At 37.2% G+C, this 17,105-nt stretch overlaps 1 protein-coding gene across 1 annotated transcript in view; it reads left to right on the plus strand.

The window, feature by feature from the left end:
- The window catches only part of LOC150102411 (uncharacterized), a 415,154-nt gene that overhangs the window by 327,960 nt on the left and 70,089 nt on the right, over positions 1-17,105 (plus strand). The window contains exon 17 of the mRNA XM_090399571.1: positions 1,440-1,501. Within this exon, the coding sequence (XP_090255697.1) occupies positions 1,440-1,501 (62 nt within the window). The remainder of the gene's footprint in view (positions 1-1,439; positions 1,502-17,105) is intronic.

The raw sequence follows: 17,105 nt of genomic DNA on the forward strand, positions 1-17,105 counted from the left end.
CGCTTTTGGCATGCCTGTTTAATAGGACAAGTCCCAAAGGAATGTAAGGTGGGAATAAATTGTTCCACTTCAAACAGGTAGGGCAGGAGGAAGACTGAGGCTACAAATTATAGGCCACTCTGTGTGTGTCTGGAGATATTATTAAGGTATTAGAGAAGTCTGTGAGGACTTGGACTCAGAAGTGGGTTGATAATAGCGTTATTCGTTATGATAGTCTGTTTGTTGGGGGACGGTCATTTTTCAGCAATCTTTGTACTTATTACAACAAGGTGTAAATTCATTCGATAAAGGAGATGCATATATATATAGTGGTGTACTTTAATTTTTCAACGGCCTTTGATAGCCTGCCAAATAACAAGCGGTAACTAAATTGAAAACAATGGGATTAGATAACAGAATAGTGAGTTAGACAGATGATTTGCTGTCAGACAAGTATCAGTATGTTGTTTATGGAGGAATGGTATCCCAAAAGAGAAAACTCACAAAGATCTGTTTTGGGACCATTATTGTTTGTCTACTATGTTAATCACATTGGGACTGGCTTAACTATAAATGTGCAGATGTTTGCCGATGATGCAAAGCTGGGAAGGACTATTATAAGTAGTGCTGATGTTGTGGCCTTGCAGGAGGATCTGAATAGACTAGGTAAGTAGTCAAATTAGTGGAGCTATAAATTTGATAGTCTAGGTTGGGATGCAGAGTATACAATTAATGTAGAAATTTTGAGGAGGTGAGCAATCTGGGAGTGCCTCATATATTATGGCAATAACGTGGATAACATTGGCATGCAGAAGCAAAGAAGTAATGGTTCCCTTTATAAGGGTTTGATCACACCACAAAATGGAATACTTCAGCACAGATTTGTTTGCCTAGTTTTCGGGGATATGATGATGTATTGGAGAGTCTTCTAAGACAGTGTTAGTTCTGTTGACTCTCAGATATGAAATGAAATGAGATTGAATGAATGCAACTTATGGAGCCTTGTGAATAGAAGAAGAAGGGATATGATTGAGACATAAGTTGGGGGTTGTTACTAGATTAATGTGGACGAGATTTTTCATAGAGTAGAAGGAGGCAAAAATAGATCTAGAGGCCATCCCTGGAAGCTGTATAAGGAGATTTGCCTGAAAGTGTGGTGAGTGCAGAAATTGTTAACAGGTTTAACCAGCTTACCGACCATTAAAGATGAAATATGCATCCTCAAAAGCTTCGTATCCATCATCAATTTTAATGTAATATCAATGGAATTACAATTTTAATATGCACTTCGCACCCATAGTAATGTGGACGTATATATACGTCCTGGCCGGTAGCGTGATTAAGGCATGATTCAATGGTCTTTTTGCATGAGAGAGTGTAGTCCTCCCATGTTGAGTCCTTTGACTACATGGAGATTAAATATGCATAATAATAATAATAATTTCTCATTTTTATTGCAGGAAAACTTCATAAAAGAAACACATTTCACCACTTGCGGATGCGTAGAAACAACTTCATAAAGGTTATTAAACTTTTTGACTTTTATACTTGTTCATAATTTCACAAGTTCTGTGCTTTTCTCAATATAATAAGTATCAATAATATCTTATATGACTCTATTTAACTACTTTAATTAACATAATTGTCTGTGATTTGAGTATCTCCTCAAACACCCAATCTTTGGCTTCCGCAGTGAAAAAGAAAGCAACAAGCACAATATAATTATTAAATGTTTCTATGTGCAAATTCCGAGGGAGTCATATAAATCATATAAATTCATAAATTTTGTGGTAATAATTTACTCATCTTCAGTTTTGATATTAATTTTGTTTCTGATATATATATGTGTGTGTGTGTGTGCATAGATATACATACAAACACACACGATATATCACTTATCTGTAGAGAATGATTCAGGAAATTACTGTCAGCCTTGTCACATCCTTTTACAAGAGAGAGTCTAACAACAGTATAAGTCTCAGAGGAGTGGAAAGAAAGTAAAAGTGTTCAGCTTCACAAAAGGGGGGGGGTGATAAGATTGAGGCTACAAATTATAGACTAATCTGGAGTTGTAGTTAAGGTGTTGCAGAGGTTGGTAAGAGGTAAGATACAGAACAGCAGTGTTCTTGGTAATTGTTAGCATTGGCTTGTTAAAGAGAGGTAATGGTTTACCTATCACTCATTTGTGAGAAGAACAACATAATGCAAAAAACAAAAGGACTCAAGTTTGAAAGTGTTAAAATCAATAATTATATTATAATTGCTCAATACTCTTTTAAAAATTACTATTTACTATTGGGAAACGATTGTATTTGTGTAAAGGGACTTATGCCATTCTTTCAGTAAATAGAACTAAAAGTTCCCTTTCAATTTCTGCAGATAACTCAAAAGTGAGATTTTTTTAGTTATATCATTTTTCTCGCAAATGGATGAATTATGTACTATAACAAGATGATGAATGCATTGGAAAAAGGAGATGCATATACAGTGATATACTTAGATTTTGCACAAGCTTTTTATAGATTGCCGTACAGAAAGTGTCATATGGGAGTGGCACTGTTTTCCACATGGAAACTTGGATTTATCCTTCCTTGAAACTGACCTGAAGAATATGCACAAGGTCTCATAGCTTTAGCCATAAATCCATAATAAACAAATTTGTAACTTGGAACAGGTGGAATTGAATACTAGATTAATTAGTGAGTTGGATAGCTGTCAAAGTGGCTGTCAGGTATCGGCAAATGGTGAATGGGGAAAGGTGTGCAGCATCCTAAAAGAGGAAAGTCACTAATGGTGTACCATAAGGTATCTATTTTGGGGCCATTGTTGTTTGACTTGTATATTAATGCTATTGGGACAGGTTTAACTGGAGATATGCAACTATTTGCAGATGCAAAATTGGGGAGAATGATGAGGACTCAAGCAGATGTTCTTGCCTTACAGGAGGACTTAAATAAATTGAAGAAGTGATCAGAGTGGAACTATCAGTTTGCTATTGCAAAGTGTATGGTTCTGAAATTTGGTAAGAAATGATGGGATGCATAGTATGCACTTGGGAAATTTTGAATGAGATGATAGATCTATGTCTAATGTGGAAAAATACCCGAAGTTCAGGGGGGGGGGGCACATTGCACAAGTTGTGAAGTCATCACATCAGATAATGGCAAAGATGCAGAGAACCTTGGCATGTAGAAATAAAAAAGTTCTGAAATAGAAATAAAAATCAATCCTCATATAGATTGTTATGCACAGATTTGGTCACTTGGTTTTCATTATGATGAGTGGTGCTTTTTATTTGAGATGGTACGCACTGTTAAAGCATACCAACAACTTTATTACCAGTGACATTTACATACCGATTCGGAATTAATCATATTTCATATGGATTGACTGGGGATCTTCAAATGTTTACCAGTGATGCAAAGTTAGGTAGAATTATCAGGAGTAGTACTGATGTTAATTCTCTACAGGAAGATTTGAACAGACTTTTAGCTTGGACAAATGAATAGGGTTGCAGTTTCAATATTAATAAATATAAGGTATCACCTTTGGGATACAGAAGTATAAGGCTACATACTGTATCGGTGGAGCTATACTTCAGGAAGTGGACGAGATTTGGGATCTTGGAGTGATGGTAGACAGTGGACTGAAATTCAGAGTGCACGTTACGAATGTTGCAAAGACTGCAAATTGTATTGCTGCTATGATAAAAAGTACATTGACATGTAGGGATAAGCAAGTGGTGGTGTGACTATATAAGGCATTGATCAGAACACATATGGTCTATTGTGCTCATATTTGGTCAACTAGTTTTCATTGTGATGTTGAAACACTAGAGAGGGTCCAAAGACAAATAACCGAAGTGATATCAGGATTCTCGAATGTTGGTTACGAACAGTGTTTGAGAAAATGTGGATTATAGATATTGGTGGATAGGAGGAAAAGAGGATATATGATAGAGACCTTCAAGTTAGTTAAGGGATACTACTGGATTAATACAGAAGGAATTATAAAAAAAATCAGTGAGTGTTAAGATGGGAAGAATGAGAGGCCATCCCTGAAAATTGTGCAAAGATGTGTTGAAAACACCAGCAACATGTCTATCGTAAGGCTGTGGGAATATATGACATATTATCACTCATTTTTCAAGATTGTGTAAAAGAGTTAATATTCCCTTGACCTGGTTATTTAATGAAGTCTTGAACGAGTGGAAAGAAGGCAAAATAATACCTCTCTACAAGCATAATTCTAGCAGAGGAGTTTCCAATTATAGACTGGTCTGTATATCAGTAGTTGTGGTCAAGTTGTAGAAATTGGTTAGAAATAGAATACAGGTTTGGGATGATGGACATAAGATTCTCTATGATAGCTATCATGGAGGAGCAGATTTTTTGCTTGGAAAGTTGTTACAGAGTGGAATACATTGCCACAGTGCATTGTGAGTAGTATAAATAACTTCAAAGCTCATTATGATAGATGTGTTGCTGGTTGAGTGAGCATACCACGATGAGTTGACTTCATGGAAATTACCAAAATATGCTCCTTGCATTCACAATGCACTCCAGCAATTCATTCCACTCATCAGCAACTCTCCATGTAAAAAATCCATTCCGTACACCCTTCTTCACCACATCTTTATACAACTTCCAGGGATGGTTATAATTCCTTCTGCAATAATCTGATAGAATATTTTAACTAACTTTCAGCTCTCTCTCATATCTATTCTTTTCCTCCTAACCACCAAACTCTCTAATCCACTTTCCCTCATCTGCTCTGCATAACCAACACTTTAGGGTCCCGATATCATTTTGGTCATGTGTCTTTGAGCCTTCTCTAGTGATTTCACATCACAGTGAAAACTAAGCAATCATATTTGAGCATAATAGTCCATAAGTGGTCTGACCAATGCCTTATATAGTTCCCACCACCTGCTTATCCCTACAAGTCAACATACTTTTATCATATCAGCAATATGATTTGCAGTCTTTGCAACATGTGATATGCACTCGGAACTTCAGTCCACTGTCTACCATCACTCCAAGATCCTAAATCTCATCCACTTCCTGAAGTATGGCTCCACCAATACAGTACGTAGCCTTATACCTGTGCGTTCCAAAGTGTAACACCTTGCATTTATTAATAATAAAACTATAACTCCCCCACTCATCTGTCCAAACTAAAAGTCTATTCAAATTTTTCTGTACAGAATTGTATGCAACACTCCTGCATTAGCAACACTCCTGATAATTCTAGGTAACTTTGCATCATTAGCAAACATTTGAAGATCCCCAGTCAATCCACATGAAATACCATTAAACAAATTGTTAATGTTATTATTAACAAAGGCTTTTGATCATGTTTGGTATCAAGGCCTACTTTGCAAACTTCCTTCCTTCAGTGTACCTGCCACCCTCTATAACTGGATAGCCATCTTTCTCTCTGGTCGTTCACTGCATATCATGGTGGATAGCACTCTCTCTTTGAGCTTTGCCAGCAATGCAGGAGTACTTCAGGACTCCCTTCTCTCAACTGCCCTCTTTCTCTTATACATAAATGATCTGCTCCCAATCTCTACAAATCCTATCCATAGCTTTGTTGATGATGGCATTCTCCACTCATCCTACTCCTTTTGACAGACCATGTAGTTCCTGGACATCCCTTATATCAAGATTATCTGCAACCAGTTCCTTAAACACTCATCTCCATACCATTCTTCAATGGGGCAAGGATAACCTAGTCCCCTTCAATGCCATCAAAATGCAGCCTGCCTGCAACTTCAAAAAAATGCAGGCTGACTTCAGCCTATCTCACAAATGCAATGTTTCATCTCTATGTCTCTTCTGTAGGTACTTTCATGGTACTTCAAGTGAATTGGCAAACATCATTCCTCCACCTCTGTTAGGCCCATTAAAACAAGACCAGCTGCAGTCCACCATTCCTTTACAGTATAACTGCAGACTCTTCAAACCTGCTTCTCCTCTTCCTCATTTATTCCATTTATCTCTGTCCTCTGGAATATCCTTTCCCATGATGTGTTTCCCAAGAATTTCAACCTACAGCTCTTTAAGAAGAATAATGTCAATGGGTTTCCTCTTTCTCAACCCTCATTTATACCTCACACACACAATACTGATGTGCTATAGGTTCTTGTACATCTCTTGTATGGGATAAATATATATATATACATATAAAACAGTTAAACATTAGAGGCCAAACAACAGATAGAGAATCTTATGTCCTGAGGCATGCCACTGGTTACCTTCCTTTCTGAGATACTGCTCCATCTTTCAGAAAGTCAATCTGCAATCCATTCTAATCAATCTGTTATCCATTTCCTTCTACAGCTTATACATCAACTTATCATGTGGTAATCTATCAAACTTTTTTGTAAAGTCCAAGAAAACCACTGTATATGAATCTCCTTTATGCAGTGCTTTTGTCATCTTATCATAAAATGTACACATATTGCTAAAAAAAACCTACCATTCTCAAACTCATGATGACCGCCATAGAGAATCTTATGTCTATCAACCCAATCCTCTATTCCATAACTAACAATTTCTGCAACACTTTGACCACAATTATTGATATACAGAACAGTCTATAAATGGAAACTTCTGTCCTATAACCATGCTTATGGAGTGGTACTATTTTGCCTTTTTTCCACTCCTTAGGAACCCTACTAACTGCAAGACTTTCATTAAATAACCTGGTAGCCCCAATCCTGATATTGAACATCTTTGGAATGAATAGGAGTGCCAGGTGAGGAGACATCTGCCCCACAACAGTCCACATCCTCATTCCATATCTGCAGGTAGAATGGTCCAAAATTCCCATTCATCGATATCATAAATTTTTGGAAAATGTGCCCTGCAGGACTGCTGCAGTCATCGCAGTGAAAGTAGGTTCTACATTTTATTAACTTGGGCGCCTTGTCTGTTTGTTCCTCACACTATGGTGTCCATTGACTTCTTTCCAAGCACTGTATATAGAAACTTTGAAAGAAGTTTCCAAAAATTGACTAGAGAGCTTATGATAGAATCCTTGGCCTTGGAGATAACTTAGCTTGCACTACCTGAAAGACACAGGTGTTTTCTAGGTAAACCTTTTGATGAAGGTTTCACTGGCTATGACCAGGGCTGGCATTACCATTTAGGCAAACTAGGCAACTACCTAGGGTGCAAGCCATGAAGGGGTGCAAAACTTTCAAAATTTTGATTTTCATATATTATACATATTGTATATTACTTTGTATATTATTAATAAAGCATGCCAAAATAATTTTTATTTTTTATATTTAAATTTTCATTTTAAAAAATATCCAACTTGTGAAATAAGGGGTGCACTTGTAAACTTTGCCTAGGGTGGAAAATAGCCTGGCACCGACAGTGGCAATGACAGATGTTTTGAACTGTTCTTTTCACAGGTCAGGGAGAAACCTATATATATATATATATATATATATATATAAACTTGGAAAGTTTCTTTAGTAGTTCAAGTTAATGCATCTCTAGTACTGAGGATTGTATTGTCATAAAGTCTCTGGACTTTATTCAAAACTTTCCATGCTTCCATCTATTTATAGCTATGAAGTAAGCGAAGATTTTTAATATATTCTATTTCTGTTTAATTTATATTGCCAAAATGAAGTCTGAATTTCTGAATTTTTTTTTTTTTGTTTTGTTTTTGCTAAATCTAATAACTGTCAAATATTATGGTACAGAACTGAGAGACTTGGATTTGGTATTAGTGGAATATTGAAAGCTTGTGAAAAGAGTATGTTCTCATAAGAGCTCTCTGGTAAATTTTTTCTTCTTAAGTTTCTTTCTATATTTGACTGTAAAAGATGGCTACAAAAGATCTAGCTAGAAAAGATGGATGGATTCATAATATTCTCTATTTTCATTTCTGACCTATGAAAAATGTAAGCCTCTCAGTTCTGTACATTAGTGTATGTTATTATACACTTGCCAAGAGTTCACTTATGATGAATTTAGCTTTTACTCATTAGCCATGGATATCTTTCTTTCTTTTCTGAACAGTTAAGTATCGCCCACTATCCAGTGAAATCATTTCAGTCTATGTAGTGCAATGCAAAGATTTTACATATTTGTCATCTACATCCTATATATATATATATATTTTTTTTTTTTTTTTTTGATTATTTAGTTTTAGATTTTGTGGTTTCGTATTTCAGTTTCAATGTTTTGTTTTACAAATTCATTACTATGCTTACATTTTTATATGCTTAATGAGAGCAGTGTATTTCCTTTTATCTGTATCACCCAGATTTTTTTTGTCAGCACATTTCAAATTTTCCAAATTTGAAATGAGCATTTATTATTATTATTATTATTATTCAGGCCTCCATGGAGTAAAAGACTCATTGCAGGGAGGTCCTCCCTAAGAAACACAAAGTCTATCAAGACTCATTTTGGGAGGTCCCTCCTAGGAAACACAAAGTCTATCATACCACTTCTTAAACTTATTGACCATTCTCACTCTCACCACTCAATCAGGCAATGCATTCCATGGTTCAACCACCCTCCATGCAAAGAAACCACTCCTCACCCCTCTTGCTCACAGTTTCCTTTCGTAACTTCCAGGGTAGGCTCCTTGTCATCACTCCTTCCCACTATTCAACCAAGCGAAAGAACTTCCCAGTGTCAACCCTGTAACTACCTCTCAACAGTTTAAAAGTCTCAATCATATCACCTCTCCTTCTTCTATGCGCCAAACTCTGCAGTGCACATTCCCTCAGCCGATCCTCATAACTAACATTGTACAGTCCTGAAACCATCTTTGTTATCCACCTTTGTATCCTTTCCACAGTTAATTTATCCCCTTCAAATCCTGAAGGACCAAATTTGGGAACAATAGTCTAAGTGTGGTCTGATCAGAGTCTTATACAACGGAATGATAACTCTTTTATCTCTGCAGGTCAGTGTCATTCTCATTATTGCTGCAATTCTCTGTGTTACCTTCGCCACCTTTGTAATATGCCCCCTAAATTTCAGGTTTCTATCAATCATCAATCCCAGATCTCTTGTCTCCCCTACTTCCTTCAGTATAGCTCCTCCCACAGAGTGTGCAGCGTCCCATCGATGTGTCTCAAAACCTCAAGACCTTACCTTTTGCTACATTAAACCAACATCCCCCATTCATTTGCCCATCTGTCTAGCTTATTCAAATCCTCTTGCAAGGCTACCACATCTGCACTATTACTAATAAACCTTCCCATCATCTGCAAACAACTGAATATCACCGTGCAATCTACTGACAATGTCATTGATATGAAGGTTAAACAATATAGGTCCCAGTACTGAGCCCTGTGGGATCCCACTCATAACCCTCTGCCTCCTTGAAACTACCACACCATACACAACTCTCTGACACCTATCGGACAGCCAATCCTGAATCCAGTTGACCAACCTGACATCCAAACCCATGTGCTGCAACTTAAATATCAGCTTATCATGTGGCACCCTGTCAAATTCCTTCGCAAAATCCAAAAAAATGGCAGTATATGCCTCTCCCTCATCAACTGCTCTTGTCACTTTATTATAAAAGGCAACCATATTACTAATGCAAGAATGCCCTCTTAACAAATTCATGTTGACTCTCATAAATAACATTAACTTCATCTACCCAATGCTGTATGTGGTCCCTCACTAATTTCTCCAAGAGATCTTAACAACTACTGATAACACACAAACTGGCCTATAATTTAATTAGACACTTCCAGTCTGCTACCACCCTATGTAATGGCACCTTATCTTCCTTCCATTCTTTGGGTACCATTCCCATAGCCAGACTTTCATTGAAAAGCCAGGTCAACGGAGCTGTCAGTTCTTTAGCACGTTCTCTCAAAACTCGTGGTGAAATACCATCCAGTCCCACAGCTTTACTGACATCCAGAGTACTAAGTATCTGAAACACACTCTCCTCCTGTACCTCTAAACCTCGAACCAGCCCTATCCCTCTAGTATTAAAACTTACTTCTCCAGAATGAAATAATCCAATAAAGTGTTCATTGAACAACTCCACTATGTCCTCTGCATCAGTCACTTTATTCTCATTTTTATACCACAATGTCATTCTTTCACGATTATTTCTGCTTTTACTGGCCACATCCCTAGGATTTTCTTTGGATCTTAGGGCCAATCTTTTCTCATATTCCAGTTTTGCCTTCCTTACCATACTAGTCACTCTCCTGGCCAGTGTCTTCTAATCTTCATGCATCTTCTCTCCACCTGTCTCCTTATAATCTCTTCCATAGCCTCTTTTTTACATGCAGTTCCTGTTTGATGTTGTTTGTCATCCATTTTACACCAAATTGTGTTTTCTTCTTCACTCGTGGAATACAGCTTACTATTGCTACTAACAAATATTCCTGCACAATTTCCCATGCACTAATGATATCCTGGTCTTCCAATTCTGCCCTCCATGGAACTGCCCCTAGTTGATACCTAAGACTATTATAATCACCTGCCTTATAATTCCACATATGTCCCCTTTTCTTTGATACACCTGCATGTCTATTCATTTTCCAAGTCAAAATCACATGATCACTCTCTCCAACTGGTGGGAGAGATGTGATCTCAGTTATTATCAACTCTTCTGATGCTATGACCAAATACAAAACTCTTGAACCTCTTGTTCCTTCTATTACATGTTGCCTAAGACACTTGTCCCTCAAGGATTCTAGAAATTCCATTCCCTTATTGCTACATGCATCTTCCTCCCCCCAATTTCTGCTGCTGTAGTTAAAATTTCCCATAACAATCAATCTTCTTGCACTTTCCAAACTCAACTGTCTAAACATCACCTTTTCCCCACCCTCTGTGCTGCTTGGTCTGTAGCAACATCCCACTAAATATTCTGTCTTTTTCTTTTTTTTTTTTAATATTTATCCCACACCTGAGAGGTATAGGAATCTATAGTACATTAGTTCTATGTGTGAGGTGCAGATAAGGGTAGAGAAAGAAGAAATCGATTGATATTCTTCTTAAGGAGCTGTAGGTTGAAATTATTGGGAAAGACATCATAAGAAAGGCTGTTCCAGAGGTAGATGGAATAAATGAGGAAGAGAAGAAGTAACTAAGTACAAAGAATTTGCAGTTGTACTGTAAAGAAATGTTGGACAGCTGCTGCGCTTGTTTAAACCGGCCTAACAGCAAGTGGAAGAATGATGTTTGCCAATTCATTGGAGCAGTGACCATGGACATACTTGTAGAAGAGATAAAGTTCTGAAACATTATATATGTGAGATGGAGGTTGAAGGGAATGGTTATCTATGATCTGAATTGCTCTCCTGTGGGCAACATCAAGAATTTTTTAAGAAGGTTTTGGTGCACCACCCCAAATGTGCAAACAGTGTTCTAGGAATGGGCAGATTTGGTATTTATATAGGATTAGTAACTGGATGGATGTAAAATAGCTTCTTGAGTGGGAAAAGAGTAACTAGTTTTTTAGAAGCTGAGGAAGCTATTAATGTGATGTATTTGTGCTTTGAGAGAGGTTAGAGGTAAATGTGAATCCAAGGAGAGAGTGAGTTTATCCTGTCTGGTTATATTCATATTACAGAAAATAAGGAAAGGCAAGCTGAGATCCCTTTTGTGAGAGAAAAGGCAGGACTGTGTTTTGGCAACATTGAAGGTGACTAGGTTATCCTTGCCTGCTGAAGGATGGTATGGAAATTGGTGTTTAAGGCACTGGTTGCAGGTGATCTTGATGTCTGGAAAATACGTGGCTTGTCACAGCAGTAGTAGGAGGAATAAAGAGTACTATTGTTAGCAAAGCTTTTGTAGTGATTGAGAGTAGGTCATTTATGTGTATGAGGGTAGGTGAAAGAATGGGGGCCCTGAGGCACTTATGCATTGGTGCTTGAAGAGAGTGTGCTGTCCACCATAACATGCAGTGAATGACCAGAGAGAAAACTGACTATCCTGTTACAGAGGGTGCCAGGCAGTTTGCAAAGTAGGCTTTGATGCCAAACGTGATTGAAAGCCCTGGAAATGTCAAGGACTACAATACACATTTCTCTGAACATCTCCATGGCATGTGTCCAATGGTGACGGATGTAAGCTAAGATACCAGCCATGAATCTGGATTGGCAGAAACCATACTTGGGGTTGTTCTTTTTTTATTATTCATGACCAAAACTATACTATATTTCAATATTTTAAGGCAAATTTTAATATTTCATAATATTAAGAACTTTTTTAGACTGCATAATATAGACTAAAATAAAAACACCAAAGAAAGTACCTATTGCAACCGACAAGCCTTTGTGTGCAGTCATGAAAATAAGAGGAGGCTTTACCTGATTGGTTGTGCTTGTTACGACTTGTATAACATGAATTTTTCTGTTCAGTTGGCAGAATACCAAATCTTTCTACTGATTTGGCCGAAGCCAAATAATTGTAAAACACACTGAATCAGCCAAATACCAAAGCAAAACCTTGGAAGTTAGAGGTGTTGTGAAGAGCAGGAGAGTAAGGTAGACAAGTTTGTGAATGGAGAGGTGAGTGGCACAAGTGAAAAAATGAGAGAGAAAGAACACGGAGTATGACAGGGAAATGGCTGAAGTCAGGGTAAACAGGGAGACACTACATGAAAAGTGTAGATGATGATGGTTTCAAGAGTAGATATGTGAGTGTGCACAAAAGAATTAAGATACTCAAGGATGTGGGGGATGACGTTTAAGTCTGGGGAGGGATATAATATCAGTTATGATAGGAATAGATGTGGGTGTAGGTAGGAGTCATATCTGAGAAGTGGGATCAGTTTGACATGTTATAGAAACAAATAAGCTAGTGTGTATGTTTACAAATAAGGGGGATGAAATTGTAGCATGGATGGAGTTCATTTGCCCAAAAATTATTAATATAAGTGACACATGGTTGAACAAGGATGACATTTGGACAGGAATAGAGATTCAGGGATATATAGACTTTTGTGAAGATAGACAAAGCAAAAAAGTAGGAGGAGTGTTATTGATAATGGCAGAGGAGTTGTGCTCATCTGCAATAGAGATGCAAGGAGGAAATACTGACAGTGGTTTTGAGGCAGTATGGTGTGAAGTAGAGGTGGGTAGATGAAATGTTTAGTAGGCTGTTGTTATAGTGCTGGTAATGTAGAAGGCAGTGAGAAGGAAATGTTTAGACAAATAACAAAAGTGTGATCATTATGGGTGATTTCAATTATAGTAATATAGACTGGAATGAATCATCATCATCAGGAACCAAAGAGAATGAATTTCTTGAATTTTTAAGGAATAACTACCTTAAACGGTACATAACAGAGTCCACATGGATTTGAGGGTCTTGGATTTGATTATCTCATCAGAATATATTGTTGTAAATGAATTGTCACATCATCTTCCTCCAGTTGGTTAAAGTGATCATGAAGTGATCAGTTGGGTGTTGGGCAACCATATCAGGACTTTTGTGAGAAAGGGTTACATGTTCAGAGTGATTATGGCAAGCTCAGGAAGTCAGCTTGTAGCGATATCATGAAAATGAGGAATTGGATAGAAAGGAAATCAGTGCTGCTTGGTCTCTCTTCAGGAAGTATCTGGCAGAGGCAAATGACTGAGTGTATTCCAAATGTCAGGAGATTAAATAAATTAGGTGTATAATGGATGACTGAAGCAGTAAAGCATGCAATTAGGAAGTAAAAGGCATTGCAGAGGTGGCACAAGATGAGTGGAGATAATTAGTTACATGAGAAGTTCAAAGGGCAAGCAAGGAAGGAGACACTTAATAAGAGTAGCCAAAGTGTAGTATAAGCAGCAGTATAAAAATTAGTAGTTAAATTGGAACAGATGGGATTGGGATCAGTGTGTTGGATTGGAGTTTGGCTGTCTGATAGGTATCAGCAGGTTGTGTATGGGGAAATGATACCCCAGAAGAGGTAAGCCACTAATGTAGGGTTCACATAATGTTTTACTAAAATCTGAGACATTTTATAAAAAAAAGGGACATGTTAAAAATTAAGAACTGTTATGTGTCCTTCTTTTCCTAATTCTTGCAACTGTTTTCTCACAGTAGTTGTAAGAAACTTTTCTGCCTTCTTACAATTTAACCTTTCCACCAGTTTGTTTATTTCATCCTTCACTTCAATTACTGTAATATCTTGCTTTTCAATACATTTAATGGTATCATAAAAGGTTTTTAACTGGCTGGCAAGGAAATGCAGGAGTGTAATTGAAAGTGGATTTTCAAAGAAATTTTTGAGACTGATAGGACATTTGTCAATAGAAAAAAAATATGACTTCAATGAAGGGAACATGTCAATAACCCTCTGGATTGCAGTCAAAAGAGAGAGAGAGCCATCTTGTCTTGCTGCTAACTAAAACAGTTTTATACTCTGTGTTTGTGAATTCACAAAATGATTTAAGTTCCTCAACTCATACACAATATATGTGGAAATGTTGGTCAATCTTGTTTTAATTATTAACTGAAGATTGATAGGAAGCAGTCTGAAGCACTCTGTACAGCATTATGTATCACATGTGCAGGACAACCAATTCCAGCTCAGTTGTTCACAGTATTTTCTTGCATTTTGAAGTGCAGATTATTCTTTCCGTTTCTCTTCTTTCCACCAAAGTCTGTATTTGTATTATCTGCTAATATAGTAATAACCTTTTTCAGGAGATCTAACTTCTGTAACACTTCCAACACATAAGAAAATAAAAGTTCCGAAGTTTCACCACCTAAATTAACTAACTCCAACACATTCACCTTCACACCTTTTTCTGGATGATAGTATCTAATATCCAGAGGCACTAATTTCATGTCAAAGTGGTTTGATGAATCGATTAGTACTGATATAAAACGAACTTCTTTTAGCTCTTCCTCAATCTGCTTTGTTGCTAATGGTGCAATAACATTGGTTATTATTGCCTTGCACTTTGTTTGCGAATACATGAATTTATTGTTGAAAATTTTTTTTGATGATGGTTGTTGCTGCAGTCCATGGAGTTAAAGCTGCGATTATGCACTGCTGTGTGATATGCGAAGGTTTCTTCCTGTGCTGTCAATGATAACTCTTTTTCCCTTTTACTCTTGGTTTTCACAATTAAAAAATTACTTATATACTGCAGTTGGAAGCCTTACTTTGAACAGCAGCTTTATGATTTTTGTTTTCACGTGGTTGACTACGTCTCACTGACCACCATGCGAAATGCAAAATTTACAGTTACATAAAGTACATTCCACATTTTCATCTACACCTTTAATGAAAGGAAATTCTCTTCTAATATTATCATTAATACTGCACTTACGTTTTGGAATTATAGGAGTAGAAAATGATAAAAGTTATAACACGCATAGTATTGATCAAGTAAGATACTGTTATAACAGAAGCATGGGAAAAAAGAACATTGGCCTTAGTTACTGTTAATTATTATTAGTTAGTTATATTATTTATAATACTAATGATTATTATTATAAATAATAAATAAATAAAATTTATTATCATCAACATTGTAATAGAAATGGGTACTAAAAACGAGACAAAATCCGTTTATCCATTTTTTCCTGAAGGATACTTAAAAAAGCAGGACTTTCGGAATTAACTCTGGATATTTTTATAAAAAACAGGACAAATGGGAACCCTACACTAGTGGCATGCCCCAGGGGCCTGTTTTGGTGCTATTGTTGTTTAATTTGTATGTAAATGATATTTATTATATAAATGATATTTTCTTTGCATCATCTGCAAAGAACAGCAAGAGAACCTAAATAGACTGCCTGAATTGGCAAGTGTGTGGGAATATCAGTTTAATGTAGCAAAGTGTAATCTTTTAAAATTTGGGAAACAAAGATGAGCTGCAGACTATAGGATTGGTGGGGATGTTTTAGAGGAGGCAGAGGGGATAAAAGATTTTGGCATGATGGTACATTGGAACTTGAAATTTCAGTGTGTAGAGGCTTAAGTGCTGTGAGGACTTAATGGATTGGAGGCTTAATGGATTGTATACAGCATTCAGAAAGGATTAAAACAGAATTTAATACTTCCTATATTTCGTCTCAGTCACTGAGACATCTTCGGGGATTACAAAAAAAGTAATGTAACATATACACAAATACCACACAATACTAAGCCCAACCACGTGGGTGACACTAAAGTCCTATCTAGGTGGAGCGCCATCTAAGGGTGGTTGTAGGTGGCCTGGAATGTAAGGGTGGGATCTCTGATGATAAGTGTTTTCCAAATCTTAGGAAGCTTAATGCAACCGCATTTATTAAGATTTGGTTGATATCTTAGAGCTGCTGTTGCTAATTCTAAAAATAGCCTCTCTTTTTTGAATTTGCTGTGGTGGAGCATGGTGGTTTTTCCCATGAGATCCTGTGGGTTATATCCAAGACATGGTCAGCCATGCCTGACTGACCATAGTCATGGTTCCAGATGTATGACTTGTGTTCCTCCAGGCTGCTGATCTGCTTGTCTGTCCAAAGTATGTCAGCTTGCAGGAACAGGGTACTTTATAAACTCCAGGCACTGAGAGAGGAGGGAGCTGATCTTTTTGTAGACCGGATAAGGATAGCAAGTTTGCAGTGGGGCTTAAATGCTGTGTGCAGGTTGTACTTTTTTAAACTCTTGGCTATTTTTTCTGATGTACCATGGATGTAGGGTATGGTGATGGCATTTCTAAACACTTTCTAAAGAGAAGATTGTGGAATGGAGGGGGGGGGGAACTAAAACTTAAAAAGATGTTGGGATACAAGAGTGATACCCAACTGCGTTAAACTAAAGATCAGCTTTCATTCCAAAAAAGCCCTCTGCATATATAACCGTGCCAGCTTTGCACTACTATGGGAACAAATCGCCTCTACTCTTGCCACCCTCTCCCAAGACTAATGCCGCCATTGGCTCTTTACAATCAGAGCTCTTTGCTGTACTTAACCCTGAGCTTTGGTCCATTCTCTCTGGCATTTCAGAAGCTTCTGCACAGAAAGAATTTCAAAAATAAAAAATAAACATATCAAAAAGTATAACAATCTGTGTAAATCCAAACTGCAACCGCAAATTCAACTGCTCCAGATAGTAGTTAATCTTTCATCCAAAAGGCTCAACGATGATGCTGTCAGTGCCCTAAGCCTTGGCCACGTTTTCGA

Source organism: Typopeltis vanoorti, chromosome 10 (assembly GCF_054136105.1).
Source record: "Typopeltis vanoorti isolate ZY-2024b chromosome 10, IOZ_Tvanoo_1.0, whole genome shotgun sequence".
NCBI lineage: Eukaryota > Metazoa > Arthropoda > Arachnida > Uropygi > Thelyphonidae > Typopeltis > Typopeltis vanoorti.